The sequence below is a fragment of the Acinonyx jubatus genome, chromosome B2 (assembly GCF_027475565.1).
Source record: "Acinonyx jubatus isolate Ajub_Pintada_27869175 chromosome B2, VMU_Ajub_asm_v1.0, whole genome shotgun sequence".
Classification (NCBI taxonomy): domain Eukaryota; kingdom Metazoa; phylum Chordata; class Mammalia; order Carnivora; family Felidae; genus Acinonyx; species Acinonyx jubatus.
In genome coordinates, this window is record NC_069385.1 from 23,644,245 (window position 1) to 23,671,128 (window position 26,884).

Below are 26,884 nucleotides of genomic sequence, written 5' to 3' on the forward strand. Positions count from 1 at the left end.
AAGCGTCTGACTTCAGCTCAAGTCATGATCTCACAGTCTGTGAGTTCAAGCACCATGTCGGGCTCTGTGCTGATAGCTCAGAGCCTGGAGACTGCTTCAGATTCTGTGTCTCCCTCTCTCTCTGCCCCTCCCCTGCTCATGCTCTCTCTCTGTCTCAAAAATAAATAAAAATATTTTTAAAAAATTTAACAAAAAAAGGGAACAGATTTTTAAATAAAAAGCAAATGTATGCAAATACAGATCCTGTAAGTCTACAGAGGGTTCACAGCCAACTCACCACTGATCCCTCCCCTCTGCCCAACACACACACACACACACACACACACACACACACACACACACATACTTTACCCTTATACAACTTGACTGTATGGCCCTTCTCACAGATGCTTCTGTGATCACTTCAGCCATGAGGTCTCTGTCCCCACCTAATAATTAAGTTTTGATAACAGATGATCTCAGGCTCATAGAATGAGTTTGTCCTTGCACCATTAATTTAAAAGAACAGTGAACAGTCAAGGGGTACATAAGAACAAAACAACTCTGTTCTGGAAAAGGAGTCAGCATTCAGCATGACACTTATCTTGAACCACATTCAAGACCAAAAAGGAAAAAAAAAAAGGCAGAGAGTCTGAAAAATTATGATTTAACACTGCATATTATAAATAATTAGGCCTGATGAGATATGCCAATTATCTTTCTAAAATTATGATTTTTAATTCCCATGTATTTTTTATGGAACTTTTGAAAATTCTCAAGTGGAATAGCAATGCAGGGAACAACAAGGATCACTTATTAACAGTCACTTTTCTTGTTAGGAGGGAATACAGAGAAACATCCTAATTCTGAAATCATCCAGATGCATACTGCTTTAAGTCAACCTGCGTTACTGGTCCAGAAGCAATCCATTTAAAATTTAGTAGAATTACTTTGAAGACACATTTTGAAAAAATAAAGCTAATTATTCTTAACTCTCTTTCCCCTATTTTAATATTTGCTTACTACCTCCCAGTAGCATATGCATGCATACTTTGCAAACATGGTATATAATATTAGTGCTGATATTTTATTGTTCCAAACCCTGTATTTCTACATTATAATTGTACTCATTTTGAAATAATTAATAAAATTATTCTATATTAATGGAACTTTAGGTGGACGTTTTTTTCTACCATCGATGGTATTAAATAAGCATCTTTATGTATAAAGCCTTTGTTTCTATTAAATTTACAGGTAAATTTCCCAGTAATTAATCAGAAGGTACAGTATCATCTTCCTGGATGCATCCATCATAGGCTATTTTTAAAAATCAAATATATACATTTAATTTTAGTATAATAAATCCACTAATCATAAGAGATAAATCCTTTTTAAAAAGCTACTCATTCAGGAGTGCTGATGCATAGGGGCACTTGTACCCCAATGTTTATAGCAGCACTTTCAACAACAGCCAAATTATGGAAAGAGCCTAAATGTCCATCAACTGATGAATGGATAAAGAAATTGTGGCTTATATACACAATGGAATACTACGTAGCAATGAGAAAGAATGAAATATGGCTTTTGTAGCAATATGGATGAAACTGGAGAGTGTTATACTAAGTGAAATAAGTCCTACAGAGAAAGACAGGTACCATATGTTTTCACTCTTATGTGGATCCTGAGAAACTTAACAGAAGACCATGAGGGAGGGGAAGGAAAAAAAAAAAAAAGGTTAGAGGGGGAGAGAGCCAAAGCATAAGAGACTCTTAAAACTGAGAACAAACTGAGGGTTGATGGAGGGTGGGAGGGAGGGGAGGGTGGGTGATGGGTATTGAGGAGGGCACCTTTTGGGATGAGCACTGGGTGTTGTATGGAAACCAATTTGACAATAAATTTCATATTTAAAATAATTAAATAAATAAATAAATAAATAAGTAAAATAAAAATCTCATTCAAATAAGAAGCATATTAGATAAACTGATAGTTTAAAGCATTTATTATATCACATTTCTTAATAATTCACAATAAGGACATTTTAACTTGAAGTTTTAAAAATAAGGAAGAGACACAACAGATTTTGACATATTTGGTCTTAAAAAGTCAAAAATACCAAGTCCAAAATGTACTAATTCTTATATTGCAAAAAATAAGTTCCTAGTTGGTTGTTTGGATTTTAAAATTCTTTTTCCCATGGAAATAACATTATAAAATCCCGTTAAAATCCCAGGCCAACTCATAACATAGCTAAAACAAAATTAATAGCAACCCAGAATCCCAAATCCACTTCATACCCTGGAACTTCAGCCCAAGACTCTGCTAAGCTATGAGCCTCATGGGAGATGTAAAGAATAGGAAAAACTCTGGTACCTCTGCTCCTCTCCTGTGGAAAGGGAAGGAACATGGGTGACAGCAGAAGGAAGTTCTTGGAGCACAAACCAGGGATAGTTTGGTCAAAAAAAAAAAGAACAGGAGGAGGCAAGCTTCATGATATTTGTCTTTTAGACACGTTGTTTTGTTAAGTCCACGGTTTTTATGTTACCAACTTCTGAGGAAGTATGATGTCATTTTGTCTATACATCAACAAGGTCAAAATGAATGAAATGCAGAATGGGCCACCTGGGTTCTGCAGCAATCTGATTAGTTCAAGTGAACGTGTTCCAGTACAAGTGAAATGCACGAGTGTGCCTTTCACATCAAACCTGTAGGGTGGGGATGGGTTACCCTAGTCTCAAATGTCTCCTTTTAAATAATGTGGTTTAGGGGCGCCTGGGTGGCGCAGTCGGTTAAGCGTCCGACTTCAGCCAGGTCACGATCTCGCGGTCCGTGAGTTCGAGCCCCGCGTCGGGCTCTGGGCTGATGGCTCAGAGCCTGGAGCCTGTTTCCGATTCTGTCTCCCTCTCTCTCTGCCCCTCCCCCATTCATGCTCTGTCTCTCTCTGTCCCAAAAATAAATAAACGTTGAAAAAAAATTAAAAAAAAAATAATGTGGTTTAGTTCATTCATATTGTCGTACCTACACTCGTTTGGTTTTGTGCCAAATAAAAAAACAAAGAAGGCATGGTCCCTACCTCTTAACTAATAAGGAAAAAATATAAACATGAACAATCATGAAACACAATACACCAACAAAACACAGAATAAGTACAAACTGTTACGGAGTCCCAAAGGAGAGATGGAGAAAAATTGTAGATTTAGAAAATGATTTCTTGCTTCAATTCTACCTTTAAAATGGGATCTGATATGTGGTTACATGGGTATTCACATACACGAAAATTAAGGAAAAGAAACTGCCCATCTTACTAGCCTCGTTTTAAATGCTTCTGACATCAAGAGCATGCATTTGCCATCAGTCTTGAGATGGGGAGGTGCTTAATTAGGTAGCAAAGGGGAATGAGATTTAAGTTGAGGACAAGGTATGAAGAATGACTTGGAGGTAGGGAAATTAGTGGCATGTCAGAGAAAAACAGGTTTTACAATTATTTTTTTTTCTTAGATTAGGAATAAGGAAACTCAAAAATAGCTTAGAAAATACTGGTGGCAGCTACCTGGTGAAGAACCTTGAATGTCAATCCATAAAGGCAGCATTTCATTCAGCAACTGAAAGCTCTCCAAGGTTCCCAAGAAAATTACACTTTTTAAAGGTTTATTTGAAAGTGGTTTGTTACTAGATGACGGAGGAAGACAGGAGACAACAGCCATCAGTTTTTTCTATTATTACAAAAGTTGAGGCAAGAAGCAATTAAGAGTCTGCATTAAATAAAGAGGACTCAAAAAAAAAAGGGGGGGATACAACAGACACAAATTTACCAATGGATAAGATCTCTGAGAAGTGTGGCTAAAAAAGAAACAAAGATACCTCTGAAAGTTTGATTCTGTATGGAAGAAAAATACTGGGATTAGTGAGACACTGAAACCAGGAAAAAGCAGCTTAGATTGAAGAAAGATCCAAGCTGAATGGTGGAAGCGAATAGTCTTGTGAGGTTTGAAGTCAGCTGCTTCTCACTAGTGGAGTTGTGCTTATTATGTTTGTCCTCAGACTATTTTTTAGTAATTGTACTTCCTATTGTAGTTACAAAACGTATTATATTTTACATGAAGCAATATTAATACAAAAGTAAAAGGATATATGAGTCCATGAAAACTTAGCTGAATGGTTAGGAAAGTTTTTTATAAAGGTAAATGGAATAGCCATTCAATTAGTTACGGGGAAGATGGTCTTTAATGACTGACTGGTGGGGAACCTGAAAGATTCTGTTCAGAACACTTCATAAGCAATCTCTCTCCGCTGTAAAGGAAGGAAAATTCAAAATCATGGACATATTATGGGCATGATTTAAGCAAGAGAGCCAACACTGAGCTCTAATTCAGATCTATCCTCAAAGGACTTGGTGCTATATGAAAAGAATAGCAAATAAATTCAAGCTTACATTAAGTTCAAATAAAATGTTAAGGACTCCTGGCTCCAGCCATGATGAAGTAATAAGTATGTGACTTCTCCCAACATAAGAAAAACTAGAAGAGGACAAAATATATGAAACAATTGCTTTGAAACATTGTAAAACTGACAGAAAAGGGCTCTGATCCTTGACAGAAAAGAAACACATTAACACATTAGGTGAGCCCCATATGTCTGTCTGAGAGTACTTTCCAAGCCCCTGCACAGGTAACTGGAACTCAAACAGAGAGCAGTGGCTTCACAAGACAGAAGATCTATAAAATTTCTCTTACTCTACCATGTTATAAGCTTGGTTTCAAGGTGCCCCTGGCACCCTAATAATGTGTGAAGATTTTTAAGAAAGTAAAATGTCCTATTCAATGGCTACACCAATGTTATTATAATTATTAGCACGGGTCCTACATAGCAAAATATCTGCCAAATCAGCTTAAGTTTAAACTTGTAGGAAACTCAGAAGTGAGATCAGAATTTAAGATATAAAAGTTGAGCTTTACCTTCTTGTAATATTTATCAAAGTTTGAAATTATACCACTCTTCCCCCGTTAGATTTACTGAATTATACATAGCACTTCCTCAAACTATCCATCCAATAAGGTTACATTCTTGCATTCAAGAGATGTTTTTGTATAATTGCTGCATCATCTTGGATCTTAATATTAACAGTCGATGATTAGGGTCTCATTACTTTGCTTCAATCAATGGCCACATTCACATTACACCCTTCATGAGCAAATAGCGACCTTCATGCAGGGATACAGTCATAGCAGGTGCTTCTCCAGAAATGAGACCGTCTTGACTGATGCTTTCAACCCACTATTTACCCAGGTAAACCTCTCAAGTCAGTAGCTGGGGCAGAACAAATAACCCCTCAGAAACCACTCGCCAGGTGCTGACTCTACTCTAGGTCGGAATTTTCAAGTGTTTGCTTGAAATTTACTTTCTGATTCATGCTTTATATTTGCTGAGCAATCAGATTTACAAAAAAGATTTGTGAAGTTTTTCACAAGATCCATGAATTTTTGAAATAAATAAACACCTCAGTGAAGACAGGACAAAATAGAAGAAAACATGCTTACAACAGCAATTGGAGTTGGTTTTCCTGGGCCACCTTTTTTATCTTTAATTTTAATTAAAGGTAATAAGCCAAAAATACAATAAGTCTACCATAAGGTTTTAGTTAAAAGGCAAAATCCAATGTAGGTATGAAAAATATAACAGGAAAAAATGATTTGCTAATCATTGCATTCGTTTTATTAGATGGAGGAAAGAAGCTCTGAAGGGAAAATGCAGCCAGGCAAAGGTGTAATAACTTGCACTTGAGAATGTGTGTAGGGGCTAGAGAAGGGTGAAATGCAAGTTTATGCTTGAGCTAGGTGAAGTTCATATCCTTTGTAGAAATTTCTTCTCCCACACACAAAAAAGAATATTCTTAAGTACTAAAAATATCTGGATACTATAACTAATCCATATATAGTAATATTGAATATTCCTTTCCTGCTGGCAAAAAAAAAAAAAAAAATGGGGCGCCTGGGTGGCTCAGTCGGTTAAGCGGCCGACTTCAGCTCAGGTCACAATCTCGCGGTCCGTGAGTTCGAGCCCCGCGTCGGGCTCTGGGCTGATGGCTCAGAGCCTGGAGCCTGCTTCCGATTCTGTGTCTCCCTCTCTCTCTGCCCCTCCCCCGTTCATGCTCTGTCTCTCTCTGTCTCAAAAATAAATAAAACGTTAAAAAAAATTATAAAAAATAAAAAAAAGCACAGCAAATACAGCAAAGAATTTCTGCTTTCAAAAAGCTATTATTTAATTCTTGATATAACTAGTAAAATCCTGATAGCTCTGAGGGCATTGGAATTCTATTTATTGTGCCCTAGAACTATTAACTGGCATTTTTTCCAGTTAGCAGAGATTTCCTTGTTTGGAGGTATAACCAACATGCAATAAAAATGCACTGATTTTAAGTGTCCCGTTCAAGGAGTTTTGATAGATGAATTCCCCTATGTAACTATATCCCAGCCAAACTTTGCAACAATTCCATCCACCCAGTGTATCTTACTGGGTCTCCTTCCAGTCCGTGGCTCCCTGGAGGCAACCACTGTTCTGGTTTTTATCATTAGAGATTACTTTTGCTTGTCCTAGAACTCCATATAAATAAAATCACAGAGAATACACTCTATGTCCCTTCCTTGTTCAACATGTTTTACAGACCCCCATTCATGTTGTTGCACCTGTCAGCAGTTCCATTTCTTTTTTGCCAAGTACTGTTCTGTAGTATGAATGTACCAAAATCTGTTTGTCCATTTACATGTTGATGCACATTTGAATTTTTCCCAGTTTGCGGCTATTGTGAATATTATGTGAATATATGTGAATATTATATTGTGAATATTATGGAATAGTTATGGAGGCTTTGTGGGCAAATGTTTCAATTCCTTTTGGATAAATACCCGATAATAAAATTATTAAATCACAGTGTAGATTTGTGTGTATGTAACTTTTTAAAGAAACTACTGACGGGTTTTCCAAAGCGGACGTACAATTTTACACTTGCTGCAACAATGTATGAAAGCTCCAAATGTTGCACATCTTCACCACCCCTAGTAGGGTCAGTCTTTTTAAATTCTAGCTAACCTAGTGGAGATGAAGTGTACTCCAGTTTTCAGGATGGTATTACCACTATTCAAACCAGTTTTCTTATGCAAAACCATTAACCAGTAGACTTAGATTAGGGAACTTTATGTACATATAACTAATGAGCATAAGTATATATATGCCAATATATATATGCCAATTCAAAATCATGGTGTTTTATAATCATATCCATACATAAAACTATAAAAATGCTGACTATGCATCGATTTCATAATAATATAAAATCAATGCATGTTATTGCTAGAAACATTAAAATATGATGAAAAAAGAAACACCTGAATCTGAAGGGCACGGAGTTTGCAATTATCTGTACTTCTTTCTATTTCTTTTTTAATTCAGACCATTGTTTAAACAAAAAAAATCATACTAGTCATAGTTTGATGCCCTGCCCTTTTCAATTACATTTGAATCTTGATCCCCCCGTTCCACATTTCACTAAATATTTGAAAAAATAAAGTTAGAAACATACTATAATTTATCAAATCACATATTGTGGGATATTTAGGCTATGTTGAATATTTAGTAATTATAACAAAGCCCCAGAACACACTGAAAAGGTATCTCTGACTGCAAATGAGCATCTTTGTAAAACTGAATTTCAGAGCCAGCACTTAACTCATGTTACTGATTGATCAAGTTAGCAGTTCTGCCCACAGAACACCAACTTTTTCATTATCATCATTAGTTTAGATGCATTCTAAAAATAACTTGATGTCCCAGTACATGGAGTTCAAGTTTAAATAAAATCCAACATAGGTCTGAATTTTTAAAGTATGTTTCTCAGAGGCACATTTTTACTGTCAAATAGTACAAGATTCACTAGCATTTTTAACCTGAAATAGCCCATAGCATGTTTTCTGATTTTATTTCTAACTAGGATTACTAACATTAAAACACCCAGAAGGCAGTATGGTCTCACTTTTGAAAAAATGACAAGGCCTCCTTTAATAATACAGAAAACAAAATCACACCGATTCAATTTTATTATTAGATTTCAAATCTAATTTTTTGCTTCCATATGAATAGCAAAATCAGATTTGTTTACATATTCTGCCTTCAGAGCTAAAAGACTTCCAACCTATTTAAACAATGCCTAATGAACTCTATGTTTTTTCTGACCGAAACAATAGTTGTGACTTTTCAGCACTATATTTTTTATAGTTTATATATCTCTGCTTCCCACAAATGGGGGCTTCAAATGTAAATTAACCAAAACCTCCCAGTTTAAAATGCTTTCGAATATAATTACAACAAAAATAAAGGTCTTTGTAAAGTGAAGCCAAGCATACATACTGAACAAACACTAAAGACATGTGTTTTTTTGTTTCACTTGAACCAACCACTTTGAAATAAATATCCTCAGAACTGCCTAATATCCTAATAACAGAAAAATTTAAGATATGATGGGAATATTGAAAAGGAAAGAAACAGGAATGGAAAACAGAAGCAATTAGGTAAATCAGAATATAAATTTGATTTAAATGAGAAAAAAAGGAGAATATAAGCTGATAGGAAGTCAGAGGCATCTAAAGGAACAATTTGAAGAATATGGAAAATGGTATCTTGCAAAAGTTAAATGCAAATAAACTAAATTCCAAATCATTAGTCATTCATTTTGTGACACAATTTCATCCTAAGACAGACTTTCTATGAAGAAAGTGTTTTCTTCTTCCCTTAATAACAAACATCATCATAGCAAATATGTTCCACCTACTTCAAAAATTTCTTAAAAATAAAAAACCTTCAGAAAACAGCAGAAACTCAGGAGACCTTTAGGGCTTTAGAAAAACAACACAATTATTTACACACACACACACACCCCTCAAATCGATACCTGTCAATGCATCTCTAAAACAGAATCATCTATTTTGTAAGGGTGTGGAGGTAATAAATCCAAATGTAGAGTATTCCTTCAAGACATTCTGAAGTGAAGGAAGTAACAAATGAAAACAACAGCCTAAAAGAACAGAAGGGTTGAGGGGAGGTGGAAAATTGTCTTGAAAAGACAAGACTGAATATGTTTGTGAACTAAGCTGGAAGGCATAAAGCAAGATCAAAGTTTAAGCTACAGGTAATAGTGGGGACAGCTGTGGAAAAGACGGACCAAGAGGAAGGAAGAGACTAGCTGAAAGAATCTTAAGACCCGGGCGCCTGAATGTTTCAGTCAGTTGAGCGTCAGACTTGGGCTCGGGTCAGGGTCTCGCACTTTGTGGGTTCAAGCCCCACGTTGGGCTCTGTACTGGGCTCAGAGCCTTCTTTAAAAAAACGGGGGAGGGGCACCTGGGTGGCTCAGTCGGTTGAGTGTCCGACTTCGGCTCAGGTCACGATCTCGTGGTCCGTGAGTTCGAGCCCCGCGTCGGGCTCTGGGCTGCCGTCTCAGAGCCTGGAGCCTGCTTTGGGTTCTGTGTCTCCCTCTCTCTCTGCCCCTTCCCTGCTCATGCTCTCTCTCTGTCTCTCGCAAATGAATAAACGTTAAAAAAAAATTTTTTTTAAGAATTTTAAGACAATAAAATTTTTGCATTTTCAACAAAAGCAGACACTTTTTAAAAAGACTGGTATCTGTTTTTTACAAAAGAGCTAAAACAATGTATTTCCACCAGAAACTCAGTCCTTGAAGCAAGTGAAAATAAACTATTCTGGTTATTGTACACATTTACAGTGACCACCTTCTTCTTTTCGCACACGTAATTCTTGTAAAGTTTTATGAAATTTCCTCTCTCAAATAGCTGGTTTTCCACAAAGATAGGAGGGTTGACTCACTAGTTTTAAACTCAACACAGCATCTATGCCACACACAAACTTCTTCTCTTCAATAACTGAATATCTGTGGCTAAATCCTAATTTTGCTTAGCAAAAGTATACAAATTCTTTACCTTCAGCACTCATTCAACATTTAATTGAGGCTCTACTATTTGGCAGACACTGGATAGGGCATAAGAGGCTAGGGAGCCATGAAATTACCTAAATTAAGGACTGTGCACTGTAGCCTGTAGGGGACAAGAATCTTCAAGGAACTTAAGCAGGGCAGCGGCAAGATTCCGGTCATAGTTTAACACACACACACACACACACACACACACACACACACACACACACACACACACACACGATGCAGGGAGATGACTTAGGAGCCCATTCAACACACCTGGTGGAGATGAGCACCTTGGGGGCAGTAACTCTAAAGGGAAGGCCACATTTCTAATGCAGATTCAGCAACTCTTGGTCACAAATATGGGTTTGACCAAGAAAAACACCAAGGGTGGCTGGAATTCTATAAACTTCTATCTTCAGCTTTTTGATATGTATATCAATGCTGTTCACATCAGTGAGAAAAGTGAGGCTGCCATTTCTGAAGCGAAATGGTATGATAGAGAAAAAGCATAAACTATGGATTCAAAAAAAAACAAAAACAAAAACAAAAACAAAAACCAAAAAACAGTCTGCTCCTGAGTTACCTAACTACAATCCCGGGGAAGCTCTTCACCTCTGTTCCCTTCGCGGGCATTTCTGATGGCACATATCCTCCTGATCTGAGCTTGTGGTGACAAGTCTCTCTCCCCTCCTGGGCTGGCAGTCATCCCTCAGCTTTGTCAGCGCAGACCCCACTGACATCCCTCACAGTCTGGCCTCCCATGACCTAGCTTCACTCCTTACTCTCTTGTGCAGAGACCCTTTATTCTAGTAAAAGAAGTATTTATCCTTCCAGAAAATCATTTTCAATGTATCCATGGGTTTGCCTTGGCCCTTTCTCCCCCCTACACTGCCCATCTCTATTGCCAACCTCATTTTGCATCTTCCTGCTCTCTGTTACCACCAGAGGGGATACCCTATGGGTACAAACCACTCCCATGACTGCCTCAGTTTTTACAGCCAGCCACACAATCTGATTGCAGGGAAATGTCTTCAAATGGTCAGTAGGAAGCCACACCACTTTGTAAATATTTTGTTCATCACCCCTGCTAGAAGACACAGGGTTTTTTTTATTTAAAAATAAAATTTTTTTAACGTTTTATTTATTTTTGAGACAGGGAGAGACAGAGCATGAACAGGGGAGGGTCAGAGAGAGGGAGACACAGAATCTAAAACAGGCTCCAGGCTCTGAGCTGTCAGCACACAGCCCGACGCAGGGCTCGAACTCACGGACTGCAAGATCGTGACCTGAGCCGAAGTCGGCCGCTTAACCGACTGAGCCACCCAGGCGCCCCAGAAGACACAGTTTTAACATTGCTCCCTCCATGAAAACTTTTCTGAGATCTTCTCTGCTATCCCTTGATATCACCTCTGCAACTCTATTAGACCATATATCATAGTACTTCCTATTTGTCTCACGTCAGTCTCCTCATCAACAATGTCAAAAACCCCTTGACATCAAGGACCATGATTTTTCTCTAATATATATCACACACACACACACACACACACACACACACACACACACACACACACCACTCAAATATTACCATAATATATCCCTTAGTTTTTAAAAGCACTTAGGAGAAGCAATATTAACTCTGTGTTCTCTGTCTGGTATTTAAATACTACAATGCTCTCACAAATGTTTAACATATTTTAATAATATTAGCAGGAGGGGAAAGGCTCTGATTAAGAAGGTCTAACTCTTAAATCAGCTAGACTCTCCCTGCTAAGGGAAATCCCATCACAGATGGGCAGCTTGGAAAGCAGTTTGATTCATTCACTACACATTTACTGAAGACTTCTTCTGGGGCCACACAATCATAGCATTATACGTATAAACAGACAGCGCCTTAAATGTAAGAAATGGTTGAAAATTCAGAGAGGACTTTCTTCTGACATCCTGACTAAAAGGTGCAGACCTCTCTAATACGTGTGTGAGAGATATGTAAGCAGGTCAAATGGTGAGTCATGAGAATCCTAACCAAACACCAGCAAAAGCGTCAAGGGGGAACTGGAAGGAAAATGTCTGATGTCAAATTAGCAAAGGCTCCAGGAGAAAAGCCACAAACTGCATTGTTTATTGAGACATCAGTATTGGAATAGAAATGCTGTGGTCATGAGCTCCCTCCAAGTAACAGAATTTTCAGGTTCCCCTTCTAAAAAGAGATGTGATGAGCAGTCCAAGTAAAAAGCTAATATTGACCAGCCAGGAGATGAGTGATTAAGACACAGGGTGATTAAGAGCATTCGGGACGGGTGGGGGCCACAGTCCACAATGCCCTTAGTGAGCATACTTGGAGCTCATTCTCTGTAAAATACCTAACGCCAAGGCAAAATATCTTTAAAAGTCTCACTCTTCCCCCCTATAGCACAATCACTGAGGCCACCAAAATCAGCGGTGGAAACCTGAGAAAACTCTCATCATGTGCCTTACAATTCTGTTTGATAAAGCCAGTAATGCAGCAAAACTGGTAACCTACTCTCAATACAGGCCAGTATTCATTGTATATACCTCAGGCAAGGAGAGAGAGAGAGAGAGAGAGAGAGAGAGAGAGAGAGAGAGAGAGAGAAAGGAAGGAAGGAAGGAGGGAGGGAGGAAGGAAAGAAGGAAAAGAAAGAAAGAAAGAAAGAAAGAAAGAAAGAAAGAAAGAAAGAAGGAAAGAAGGAAGGAAAGAAGGAAGGAAAGAAGGAAAGAAGGAAGGAAGGAAGGAAAGAAGGAAGGAAAGAAGGAAAGAAAGAAAGAAGGAAAGAAAGAAAGAAAGAAGGAAAGAAAGAAAGAAAGAGAAAGAACTGTGAATGTGTTTAAAAGCAGTGATTAATATTACCATTCAGACTGTTTTCTTTTTTCAGATCTGTAATTTCACTCTGACAATACTCTTTCAAGTTTTGACCAGGTAAAGAAATCTTCTAAAAAGATCTCTTTGTTTAGAGATTTGCAAAAAGTATGAAAAGTAGTTGATTCCTGTAGCTTTGCCCAGACTAATAATAGTTACTCGTGTAATTTTATAATTACAGAGAAGAAAAAGAGAACCTGATTTTTAATTGAGCAGACACAATCTATCATCTGAGCTCTAGTGTGAACAGTTCTTTATCTAAACTAGCAGCATAAGCTCAAAGCAGACTGCGTTAGAAACAACTTTTTTGACTCTTACATAAGAGTTGTATTGAAAAGAATTTTGTAAATTTTTTTTAAAAAGTGTATCATTTCTAAACCACAAGTTTAAGAGGAAGCTGATTTAAGAATGACTGCAAACTAATATTTTCACATGAAATGCATCATAATTCACCCTATTTTCCCAAGAAATGAGCTCATCTAAAAAGAGAGATTACTTGGCTATACATAATTTAAAAGATTTTTTTGAAAAAAAAAAAGGTAATTAGTCTTAATCATAGAAATAGGATAGTTATTGTAGCCCCCACTGGACTAATTCACTCCTCTCAGAGAGTTGGGGGTTTTTTTGTTTGTTTTGTTTTTGTTTTTTTAATTTTTTTTTAACGTTTATTTATTTTTGAGACAGAGAGAGACAGAGCATGAACGGGGGAGGGGCAGAGAGAGCGGGAGACACAGAATCGGAAACAGGCTCCAGGCTCCGAGCCATCAGCCCAGAGCCCAACACGGGGCTCGAACTCACGGACCGTGAGATCGTGACCTGAGCCAAAGTCAGACACCCAACCGACTGAGCCACCCAGGCGCCCTGTTTTGTTTTTTAATAGTTAGAAAGGTTTATCTGAACTGGTGATAGCCCTACCTGTGTGCTGGCAAAAGACCTTATTCTCCTTTCAGGTGTTTAACTGTCTTAGTTCAGCGGAAGACAAAGGATGTTTATAATATTGTGACTTCATGCTCATTGTGGAATTAATCTGTTTTCTCATCTAACCTCTATACTTCCCTCCTTTGCTGCCCCACCCTGCAAGATATATTTACTTCTTAAATTTGGAATAAGTTCTCCCCCCCTCTTTGGTTCTTTTCCATTTTGTTCTTTTCCACATTCCTTCCTTATAGAATCCTATGACATTGCAGTCGGAGTGAGAAAGGTGTCAAAGAGCACATGTTTCACTTGCTGAAAATAAAATGAAAACTCCTTAAAGAATTATTAATTTGAAAGTTGAGGAAAATTTTGTACCTGCCAAAGTCTAGAGTTCCCACAGGCTTCTCCTGTCAGAGGGTGTTTCCTGCCTAATCTCCAGTTCCATGTAAAAATTCCCTGCTAAACTGAAAGGAAACATACACAGAGGAAACTTTTGACGTAAAACAATTAAGACTATATGTGCCTCAAAAAACTAGACACACACACACACACACTCTCTCTGTAGTTAAGCGGTAGACCAAGGGGTCCTTCAAGATTTTTAGTATCAATTCTTCTTCAGTATTAAGATTCCTTCTTTGTGTCCTGATTTCCAGAGATGAGGAATGTGAAGGATAGCTGGTTTTAGTTCTTGGCAACCAATCGCTAGGAGAGTCCTTTGGTACTTGGAGGACCAGCTCAACCGTCTTATCTTTGCTGGGAGATAAGTTCAAGTCCGTTATCACTTCCAAAGGACCAGGCTTCAAATATCTGAAGACCACTACCTTACTCTGACTGACTTCAGGATTCCAAAGTAAATGTGACATTTCTCTGATTTCTGTTTTTCCGCAGGAGTTTTACTCTTTAAAACACAAAACAGGGGCGCCTGGGTGGCGCAGTCGGTTAAGCGTCCGACTTCAGCCAGGTCACGATCTCGCGGTCCGTGAGTTCGAGCCCCGCGTCGGGCTCTGGGCTGATGCCTCAGAGCCTGGAGCCTGTTTCCGATTCTGTGTCTCCCTCTCTCTCTGCCCCTCCCCCGTTCGTGCTCTGTCTCTCTCTGTCCCAAAAATAAATAAACGTTGAAAAAAAAAATTTAAGACACAAAACAAATTGTTACACAAAAGCAACAATGTGGTATCCAACAAAGGACTCCAGTCTCCAGGGGCAGCCCACCCCCACACAGGCTTCTCGCGGCACAGGGGAGACAGAGATGAACCGAAACGCTCCTCTGACCGCTCAAGGCTCATCACCAAGCGGCCCTGCCTGCTCTTGCTCCTGCTTACGGATTCTGTCTAAAGGACGGCAACCATGCCCAGAGACGGTGCGACCTGGCCAGGGAGCAGCAGGACTCAGCTGACTACCCTCTTTTCCTGATGCCGTCTAAGTGGGGCCCGTTTCATCGGTGGCCCCATCACGCTGCCCAGTCACGTAAAATTGTCACCGTGGTGACTAGTCATCCTCTTTCCACATCTATGTGATTGGCTTTATGACCCCAAAGTAGGATTTCATAGTTCCCTACATCAAATTCAGATCATCTCCTCAAGGGTACGCATGGGAAATTATCTGGAAGATACGTTGAGGAAACTTCTGTGTACAAACTTGGGGGTTTGTTTACTCGATCACATTGGCTCCTCCAATCTCAAGTGCAGAATAAGAAAACGGCCTTTCAGCTGAAGGCAACCTAGGGACCGTAATTTGGAGCATTTTGACTCTAACTGAAAAACAAACTTTATTACTAGATAGTGTACTTTTCTGTTAGTCACTTGATCATTATTCTGACTTTTTTTTTTTTTCATTTGATGAAACAGTTTGCTGGATCGTAGGGTAGTTCTATTTTTAACTTTTTGAGGAACCTTCATACTGTTTCCAGAGTGGCTGCACCAGTTTGCATTCCCACCAACAGTGCAAGAAGGTTCCTTTTTCCACACATCCTCACCAACGCTTGTTGTTTCTGTGTTTTTGATTTCAGCCATTCTGACAGGTGACAGGTGATACCTCATTGTAGTCTTGATTTGCATTTCCCTGACGATGAGTGATTCACAGCATTATTTACAAAAGCCAAATTATAGAAGCAGCCCAAGTGTCCACTGATAGACGAATGGATAAAGAAGATATGATATGTATATTTGGTATGGTATGATACAAGCTACGTATATCACAAGATGTGGGATGTATATGCATCCAACGGAGTCTTATCCAGCCATCAAAAAGAATGTCATCTCGCTGTTCACAATGATGTGGATGGAGCTAGAATATATTATACTAAGTGAAATAAGTCAGTCAGAGAAAAACAAATCCCTTACGACTTTAGTCATATGTGGAATTTAAGAAACAAAACAAATGAGCAGAGCAAAGGGAAGGAGACAAAGGGAGAGGCAAGCCAAGAAACAGACTCTTAACTACTGAGAACAAACTGATGGTCGCCAGAGGGGAGGTGGGTTGGGAGATGGGTGAAATAGGTGATGGGGAATAAGGAGTGTACTTGTCATGATGAACACTGGGTGATGTATGGGATTGTTGAATCACTACATTGTACGCCTGAAGCTAATAGAACGGTGTATATTAACTATGCTGTAATTTATTTTTTTAATTCTTTTTTAACATTTATTTATTTTTGAGACAGAGAGAGACAGAGCATGAACGGGGGAGGGGCAGAGAGAAAGGGAGACCCAGAATCCGAAACAGGCTCCAGGCTCTGAGCGGTCAGCACAGAGCCCGACACGGGGCTCAAACTCACGGACCGTGAGATCGTGACCTGAGCTGAAGTCGGACGCTTAACCAACTGAGCCACCCAGGCGCCCCAACTATGCTGTAATTTAAAAAAAAGAATGGTTTGCACAATCAGAACCTTATTCTTTATCTTTCAGACACATTAATAATAAAATGGCCAAAAACACATGGCAGATTTATAAAAGGATTATTTTTCTATGCATTTGAAAGCCTCTTTGACCAAATACAAAAATAGTATAAAGTGATATGCCCAACACATAAATACAGACTTCAATGTAATTGATGTTATAGAATAATTGCTTCTTCTTTGATCATGAGAAAAATCAATGAACCGCACAAGATTGCTTTTACCCAATTACCTACCTGCCTTCTAGAACTGCGCTGCGCTCTGGGCTAGAAAGTACACAATTCAGGCCAGATTGCACTTTCAAAAACATTCCCCCTTTTAGCTGTTGATCTATCACTGAGCTTTGAAATAATCTGCTGATATCATCGATTTTTCAGGAGAGAAGGGAGGCCCCTCCCTCAGCGCTCATGACTAAGGCTATCTGTATGGAAACAGGCCCCTGGTTGCTTAGGAATTCATTGGCTCTCAGCTGTTTCTGAAGCGGTAACCTTTAGTCTGCCTGAGATACCATCATTCATCTTCAGAGTCATGGAGTGTCATGCTACATAAAAAGAGGTTATTATTTGAAATACCTTTAAGAGATGCCTATCAAGTAAGGGAAGAGCCAGAGTAATGGTTACATGTCTAACAGAAAATTGTAACATTTGTGTACATCCACAGCCTCTCTGGCCATTTTTAATGTGGCTTTAAAAAAAAAAAATTATCAGATTTTCTTCTGTTTTTTTCCAAGTTATTAAAGTAACGTTCATCGTAACAAGGCAAATAATTCTGAGCTGTATAAAGTTCCATTGCCTTCTCCCTTCTCGCTCCAACCTATGCTCTTGAGGGTGACCCATTGTAAAGCCTGACATGTACATGCGTCTATGTTTTACTATAATTTTTATACAGTCTGATACAAACGTACACATACATAACACATTTCAGTTTTGTAATACAACCTATTACAAACCTGGGATACTGTTTGGCAGTTTGTTTCTTAACATCATCACTGACATCTTTCAAAGCCAATATACACAGTTTGACCACATTGTTTGGAATGACTGCACAGTATTTCATAGTATTAATGTAAAATAATTTACAAAATCATTCCCCTGTTGAAGAACAATGTTTACTATTACAATGTTACAGTTAACATACTGGTATATATTTCTCTACATATTATGTTTGTTTGTTTTTAAAATTTCTGTCAGATAGATACCTACACCCGGGGGGAGTGATATATTAAAGAAAATACAAATTCTTAATTTTTAAACAATGTTGCCTACTTAACTCTCCCAAGGGACAGAGCCAACCATGTTAGCATGTGCCCTCTCCCCAACAAAGGTGATAATACTGGATGTGGATATTATCAACATTTCTAAATACTATAGAGCTAGTGTATTAAAAAATCATGTCTTCTTGTTTTAATTTATGCTTCTGTGGGACTAGTTTCAATATTCAGCTGTAATTTGGTTGTAGTTCCCATTGAAAGTTATATTCATCACTTGTCAAGAGACCTTGCTTTTTTAAATACTGAAGGGCATAAAACTTTATACTACTTGCTTGGTAAATGCCCCATGAAACTACAGACATTAACGTACCTAGCAGAAGACTTCTTCTTGCAATTCTATGATATGAATTGAACTAAGAATGTTATCCAAATTAAACTACGGTATTCTAATTTTTAATCTTCTCACCTAGGTGTCAACCTTAATAATCAAAAGAGGTTTTCTGCCAACCCTTTACTCTAGCTGTCATAGCCAAATTACCAAAACATTAACACTCAAGGGAGCAACCAAAATCTATAAAGATTATCACTGAAGGGTAACATGGTAAGAGAGTGAAAAGGGGCATCTTTGAATTCGGGGACAGGAAGGCTTATCTGAGGTGGTAATGATTAAGATCTGAGTGTCAAAAAAAAAAAAAAAAGAACCAGGTGTGTGCAGTTTAGGAAGAGGAGGGTCCTAGGAAGGCATGGTCAAGAAACAGGTAGGCCAATAGGTCTAGAAAATAGTAAGGTGAAGAGGAGAACAGCAGGATGTAGTGGTATGGATTACACAGCTTGAAAGCGAAGTAGATTTGGGGATAGGAGGTAGGAATCAAGAGTCTTGTTTGCACACGTGAAGTTTGAGACCCATTTTAGATATATATAAGCAACCATAGAGGTGACTCCAGGGTCAGGGAAGGGGCCAGGGCTGACAAACTGGATTTGGCATCAAGATGCCATTAAAAGCCACTGGACTCCAAAAGATCACATAGGGGTCACGCAGAGAAGTGAAAGAGTCAGAGGGTGCATACACTGTGATACAACATCACAGTTAAGCACCACACGGTCTTCAAAAATACACGTTATTCAGAGTTACCCTAGGACTTAAAGACAGGACTCTGAATATTACATACATCTCAAGTTTTGATATGCATTATTTTAGGGAAACTTACATTGAGTTGTAAGGCAAACATTTTATATTAAAATGCCAATAATAATCCCTAACGTATTTTTTGTGGTATCAGATCTTCACGGGTAAAGTGGTGGCATTGTGAGTGAGTCATGGTTCCAGATAAATAGGTAGAAAGTGTTCTGGCTTCATGAGTAAACACAGATATTGTCTGTCACAAAGCCTTACGTGATACACATAAAGTGTGGAGTAATGAAAGGAAGTTTTAAAAAAGATTTGTGTGAGACAGTAACTTAAAAACAAACGTAAGGACTTTGTTTCCCAAGACCCTGATAACGAGTGCCTCCTTCAATTCTGCAACCTAGGTGCTTCCCTTGCCTCATCCAAGCCCCAGTCAGCTGACTCCTTTTAATTAGTCTGAGAACGTGTTTCATTTCATTTATTCCAGTGATTAAAATGATGAATGTGGATATATCAATTAAAACACTGACATGAAAATAAAAGTCTCAATTTAAGGTTTGAAGGAGCCTTGAAAATTGACAAATGCCATGACCTAACACAAATGAAAGTAACTAGACTTCAACTAATTTTAATCTCATAACTTACTTCACATCATGTGATGGGTTCTTGGTGAGTCACTTTTGAGAGCTAAGAAAAAGCTAAACACTGTAACCAAAGAAATCCAATGTATATTTAATTTTCAGTTCTCCTCACAAGTTTTTTTTCCTCTTTTGGCAATGAAAGTAAAACAAAGAAAGAGTGGCTTTATCATGGAATTGAAACAAATACACACACAAAAAAAGAAACTTCAAAGAATCTGTTTTGTTTTGAGGCCATTAAACCACGTGCCAGGAATTTTCCGAGTAGCTGAAACTCTTAAAATACTTGATGGCTTGCAAAGAAATATAAGTTGAATTTCTTATATTAAATATAAGTTGAATTTCTTATATTAAATATAAAAAATTATATTTAATAATATAATTATAATAAGAATTATATTTCTTATATTAAATATAAGTTGAATTTCTTAACCTGTGAATAAACAATTTTAGAGTAATCTATTTTCATGATTCATTAAACGTATTGTTGGGGCGCCTGGGTGGCGCAGTCGGTTAAGCGTCCGACTTCAGCCAGGTCACGATCTCGCGGTCCGTGAGTTCGAGCCCCGCGTCGGGCTCTGGGCTGATGGCTCGGAGCCTGGAGCCTGTTTCCGATTCTGTGTCTCCCTCTCTCTCTGCCCCTCCCCCGTTCATGCTCTGTCTCTCTCTGTCCCAAAAATAAATAAAAACGTTGAAAAAAAAATTTTTTTTAAATAAACGTATTGTTTATAATGTATAGATATATAACATAAATATGGAATGTATAAAACTTTGATTAAGCACATGTAATACATAACACTATATGAGTAACAATTTTCCTCTAAAAACAAGTATGGTAAACTGAATGAATACAGCAATTACAGAAAAAAAGAGTAAAAGAAAATGGACCTAAGAGAAATGCAGTTTGCTCAGGAACAAAACCAGATAATGAAGAAACAGTTAACTTTTAAACATCACTCCCATTCCTCAGGTTCTGATTGGCTCATTCATACAATTAGCTGACGATAGAAAATGTAGCTTGCAACCATAACTAAAAGGACCTTATTTCAAAGTTCAGAAAAAAACTGTAATTACACAGATTTGATATTTTTATTCCAAAAATACTGTAATTAAAATTAACTTTTTCATATCCTTTTAGGCTAGCTAAATAAACCTTATGATCTAAAAACTTAATTTCAAATTCCTATCTCATGCTGCAACATGGTAAGAAAATCGGGATAAATAAAAACAGTAAAGTCTTTACTTTCCATAAATGATTCTATGAAAACTTGAAAAGAGAAAGAATTGAATATTGTATATTTATTCAATGGTAGAAGAAACAGCTAGCACATTTTTAATGTCAGATATGTAGCTATCTCATCATTCAATATGGGCTACACAAATAAATAAAGCTAAAAGAAATGCAGCAAAGATTAAAGAAATACACTCATTAGAAAACAGAACAATGATCAAAGTCATACTATTCGTACAGAAGTCAGAGAGGCCATGGGCAGTAAAAGCCTGTAAGGACCGAAATGGAAACAGAAAAAGATAACAAATAAATGAATAGCACACTGAAACTAAAAGCAATGTGACCACTCTTAAATTCAGGGTTTGAAAGAGAAAGGGTCTTACTCACCTGAAAGAGGAACATACACAAGACACAGAGCTATGAAGAACAGAAGAGAACTTGGCTTCCATTTCCAACGACGGTTCCACATTTGATCTGAGTGAATCATCCTGCAATGGAAGAAAGCAACCATCAGGACATTCAGCATCCAGTAAGACAGTAGGACAATAACAGTCAAAGTGCAGGTTTTCAGCAGAGATTGGAAAAAAGCAATTGTTACAGAATAGGCGGTTTCCCAATGAAGGTGGGGAAATATTCAGATAATTCAAATTCATTAATCAAAAAATAAAGCATTTTCAGCTTCAACCTTCAGCATCACCAGTCACATGCCCATCTTACCCCAGAGGATTTTTATATCAACCTCTCCTATAATCTCCCAAAAATGTAGACTTCATGGAAATGCTTTCATTTTATGACATCTGCTGTGTTACAAATGGAAACAATTTAAAATAAAAATAAGGTGCCCAATTGCCTTCTTTCCCTTAAAATTAAGCAACGAAGGGGGGCCTGAATGGCTTAGTTGCTTAGGTGTCTGACTTTGGCTCAGGTCATGATCTCACGATTCGTGAATTCAAGCCCCACACCGGGCTCTGTGCTGACAGCTCAGAGCCTGGAGCCTGCTAGAGATTCTGTGTCTCCCACTCTCTCTGCCCCTCCCTGGCTGGCGCTCTCTCTCTCTCTCTCTCTCTCTCTCTCTCTCTCAAAAATAAATAAACATTAAAAAAAATTATTTTAAATTAAGCAATGAAGCATTAACATCCAAAAAGAACAACTACTTTGTACATGATAGCTATCAATGTTTTCAAGTGGCTATCAAACACCAAGTATTATAGAAACTACAATTAACTCTACAGTGGTCTCGTCTTTAAACTCAAAATTGCACCTACCAATAACTTAGACAGGAGCATCCATATTATCTTGGCTTAAAACAGTGGTATGAAACCTTTCATTGACTCAGCTCCATCAAAAGAGACAAGTCAGTGAATGGGGCAGCAAGCCACCGTAAGGGCCCACAAAAGGACTGGTTAGCAAGAGAGCCATGAAGCAGGAAAATGGTTACGTAGCAGTAAAACAAAAACAATAACAAAAACAAAAACTCCTGATCTTAAAAGTCTCTAAAGGGAGTTTCCATGGTTCCAGGTGACAGTTGAGAATCTTTTTTTTATTTCTAAAAAGAGAAACAACTAATCAGATACTTTAGGATCACAGTAATACCTTCTTTACCTGAAGGTTGCTTATCTGGAGTAAAACACGTCATACTAATCACAAAACCAGATACGCAGGGAAGGAAATACTCAAAGGAGAAAAAAATAGACATCAAATGATTTCTGCACTTGCCTCAAGCCTCGTTCCCAGTCCATCCTTTACTGTTAGAGACCACCTACATAGCAAGGCGAACAGGCTCTAGAGTGAGCTGGACCAGGGTTTGCTACTTGTAAACTATGCACCCCTTTGGAAATGTACTTGACCTCCCTGCACTTCCAACTTTCCACCTGTAAAACAGAAACTCCAATCCACAGAGCTGCTGGATGATGAAATCAGAGCATGTCTTTTGAGAACAGTGCCTGACACTTGCCTAGCAAGTGCTCAACAAATATTAGCTATTATTGTTACTACTACCCTGGGCATTCTAATGTAAGTATGGTTACTCTGTCCACAGTAAAATCAAAAGAAAAGCCTTAAACAAGAATGGACCATAGGATGTTTTAAACTAACACCAATCAATTGACTTTGTGACTACTTCTGGATCACCTGGGAACAGAAATGAAATGGATTACTCATGCCTGCCATTAATCCAGAAATTCTGAGCGGTACCTGATACTCATGCCATGTTTTTATATTCGCCCAACTAGAATTTCTAGCATCACTTCGTTCCTAATGGAAATTCTAAACCAGGTAAAGCTTAAGATCTGAGGAGTAGTTTTCTGTATGGAGGGTATGTTTTAAAATACATCCATCCAAAATACTTGAAATTTGAAGGCAATGTTACTGCTTATGGGAAGCAATATGCCACAGTACATCATAATAATATAATAAGAACGGATGTGAGCTTTGGAATAGCACAGAGTTACAACCTGGTGCCTCAATTTATTGTGTGACTTTAGAGGTAAGTCCTTAAAATGCTGAGACTATTTTCTCTTCTGTGTATAGGATGTCATCCATCGAAAAGACAGAGTCACTACTGCATGGCACTTAGTAAGTGTTTTAAAAAGGGGAGATGATAAACTTCTATCACATGAAAGGCTCACTCGTTTGGAAGAATGGGTCCATTCAGTTTGGATGAATGAGGTGTTTCCCATTCAGGTCATGGATGAATTAGCATGCTTCTAAAACAAACAAACAAACAAACAAACACAATTATATATTCAAAGAAGTTTAGAGCTGGGAATATCAAAGATGAAGTCTAACCTTCACATCCCACAGAGGAGGAAACTGAGGCCCAGAAACATAAAGGGGCAGAGCAATCAAACCTGGCTACCGGCCCTACCATTTATATTCGAGAATATCAGCTCGAGAGAACTCCCAGCCTCTTAATCGCTACGGCACATGACAATTTTCCTTCGTCAATACTTGGAGAATGGTCTCCTCTCAAATTTATGTGCTCTCTAAAAAATCCTCAAGGAGGGTCTCCTGGGTGGCTCATTCGGTTAAGCATACAACTCTTGATTCCGCCTCTGGTCATGAACTCACAGTTCATGAGTTCAAGCTCCGCGTTGGGCTCTAAACTCACAGTACGAAGCCTGCTTGGAGTTCTCTCTCCCTCTCTTTCTTCCCCTGCCTCTCTCATGCTCTCTCTCTCTCTCTCTCTCTCTCTCTCAAAATAAATATATAAACTTAAAAAAAAATCCTTAAGGAATCATCTTTGTTAGCTTGGCAACATTGAGTATTATTTCGTAACGCAACTTTCTTTTGCTATAACAGGTTCTTATTTAGGGATTCCGTAGTCAATCCTGAAGCTGTATCCTTTCAGGCAATAGCTGCAAATAATGACCAAGGGCTTCATGCATTCTGGTTCCCAAGACTCCATCACTTCATATTGAAAAGGAACCCAGCACAAGGCAAGCACTCGTAACCAAAGTTAAACCTCATGACTGGTCAACTTTCATCCACTTGACTGTTTACTGAAGAACAGAAACAAACAAATTAAGAATAGAACAGAGGAAGGAAAGCACTATGTGTCTTCTCAGGGGATCACTTAGCAAAGACACATCCCTGAGATTTAAATAACTTTCTCACAAGAACGGAAAATCCAGATCAGGGTTACTAAGGTTCTAAATAGGAGCTACAAAAAAATATAATACAATCTTGTATTACTTGAGTCGTAGCCTCAAAGTTCTGTTGAAGAGACCAAGAACATTTTTAAGTAAAGGAGAGTCCTACATAGACTTCTGTCACCTGAAAACCATCTAAGCATGAAATTTAAATCCAAGCAATAAAACCTATCATTTCACAGGCAAGAAAAAAGAAAGTACAATACTAAACAACTTGCCCAAGATCACATAATCAGTGGTGCGAGAGCTAACACATCCCGATGCCACCTGGCTTCCAATTCACCTGTCCCTGAGAACCAAGACACGTCCATTGCAACCTTGCTCCACTTTTCAATCGGCACAGGCCACAACATACAATATGTTTGAGTCCTATTTCAGGAACTTTAGAACCTAACCCTGTTATTGAATTGTTGTTAATGTCAGAATGACCCCTTATGAACGTGACTCAATCCAAACGCATCACTGAAATAATCTGTAGTCTAGAAAACCGAACGTCTTCCACCTTTTCACTCCTTAAAAGTCCAACTTAAGGAGAAATTGATGAAGAAAATTTAAAATCAGTGGAGAAATTGACACGGCACTAATTCTATCATTACTAGCAATAGTCAGAATTACAGATTATTCCTCAGATCCCAACTGTATTTCTATGTCAAATCTTTTCACAAAGGACCGCGAGGAGTGGCAAAGAGAGTACCTTAATTCTTCTAGAATGAAAAGAACAGAATTTGGTTCATTCAAGTCTAAGCAGAATTGTATTTCTCCTTTTGGTTAAAGATCATGTTCCTGATCTCAAGCAATGAACAAAAAGAAAAAGTGCTGTTCTATCACTCAAGTTCTTTTATTAAGTTTGGCTCACCCCCATTTCAAAAAGGTAGAAAGGTTTATTCTTCAAGTCTGCACAAATCTTGACTCTTATGTGAGCAGAAGCATCCACTGCACCATGGCTTGTACCCCGGGTGAAATTAGAAGGCAACCCTGAGAAACACACATACACTCCATGTAAAACTACGACTATCTGAAAAAAGGATAGCGTATCAATCTCCTGGTTGTGATACTATATTACAGTCTTGCAAAACGTTACCACTGGGAGAAACTGGGTAAAAGGTACACAGGATCTCTACCATTTCATCCAGCTGCCTGTAAATCGACAAATATCTCAATAAAATGTTCAATTTAAAAAGTAAACCCTGAAGCCCTGGCATATATAACTTACTTTCAGATGATTCAGGCAAAATATTGTGGTGCATGTACGGAGAGGGGAGGGTGGAGGGAAGAGGAGAGGATGGACAATAAAACAAATGGGATAAACATTTATACTAAGTGATTCCACGTTAAAGAATATACATGCGCTCTTCGTATTATTCTTGCAACTTTTATGAAGGTTTAAAATGCTTTATTTTTTTAAAATGTTGATTTATTTACTTTGAGAGAGAGAGGGAAAGAGGGAGCAAATGCACATGCCTGAGTGGGGGAGGGGCAGAGCGAGAGTGAGACAGAGAGAATCCCAAGCAGGCTCCACGCTGTCAGCAGAGAGCCTGATGCTGGGCTCGAACTCAAGAACCGTGAGACCATGACCTGAGCAGAAATCAAGAGTCGTAAGCTTAACCCACTGAGCCACCCAGGCATCCCAGTTTAAAATCATTTCCAAATAAATGTAAACACACCCACACACATTTACACTGAAGTGTATCCATGTTTATCTCATGACACTCCCATCAGTATGAGTGCCTTAGTCATCGCCAGTTTGGTAGAAGTAGCATCTCATTTGGGTTTCCTTTATTTGGACTGGCATGTTCAAATTGTTTTTGTAGTTGTCAATCACAATAGGAATATTTTTCTTCCTAATTTGTGGTTTCTTTTTACAAATGCTATACTAAATATGCTAAGCTTTTGTCATATTCACTATAAATATTTTAAATACAGTAATCTTGAATGCCCTAGGCATTCCAAATAATTGCATCCTGAGTGATGCTTGTAAAGGAAAGTGAGATGATACTCAGGTAACCAGGCTCAAGTTTTATTGGTGTTTTAGTTACCACTGAAATGTCCTTTACATGCTGTCACCCCAGTCACTAAGTGTGCATCTTAATGCCATCCAATATAGATAACGCAATAATGCTATCCCACCAGAAATGAAATGGAAAGATACAGGTTTTTGCCCAAGCATGCCACACACATTGAACAAAGCCTTATTCTATTTAGTCTAAAGTCTAAATAGTCTCTAGAAACTTTTAATCATCCCATCAGACATATAAACTCTGGAAGAGATGGGCAGTTAGAAAAATGGTCAAGTTTAAGGAAGTAGTTGTCAGTTTATTTTTAATGTATAAACTGATTCTCTTTCAAATCATTATTTCCAGAAATCAGAGTGACGTGTCCAGTTAGGCA

At 38.2% G+C, this 26,884-nt stretch overlaps 1 protein-coding gene across 4 annotated transcripts in view; it reads right to left on the bottom strand.

The window, feature by feature from the left end:
* Window positions 1-26,884, bottom strand: part of ADGRG6 (adhesion G protein-coupled receptor G6) — a 139,783-nt gene that overhangs the window by 110,249 nt on the left and 2,650 nt on the right. For all 4 annotated transcript variants that reach the window (XM_015061851.3, XM_015061853.3, XM_015061852.3 and 1 more), the window contains exon 2: window positions 21,234-21,334. In XM_015061851.3, coding sequence (XP_014917337.3) covers window positions 21,234-21,334 — 101 coding nt within the window. The remainder of the gene's footprint in view (window positions 1-21,233; window positions 21,335-26,884) is intronic.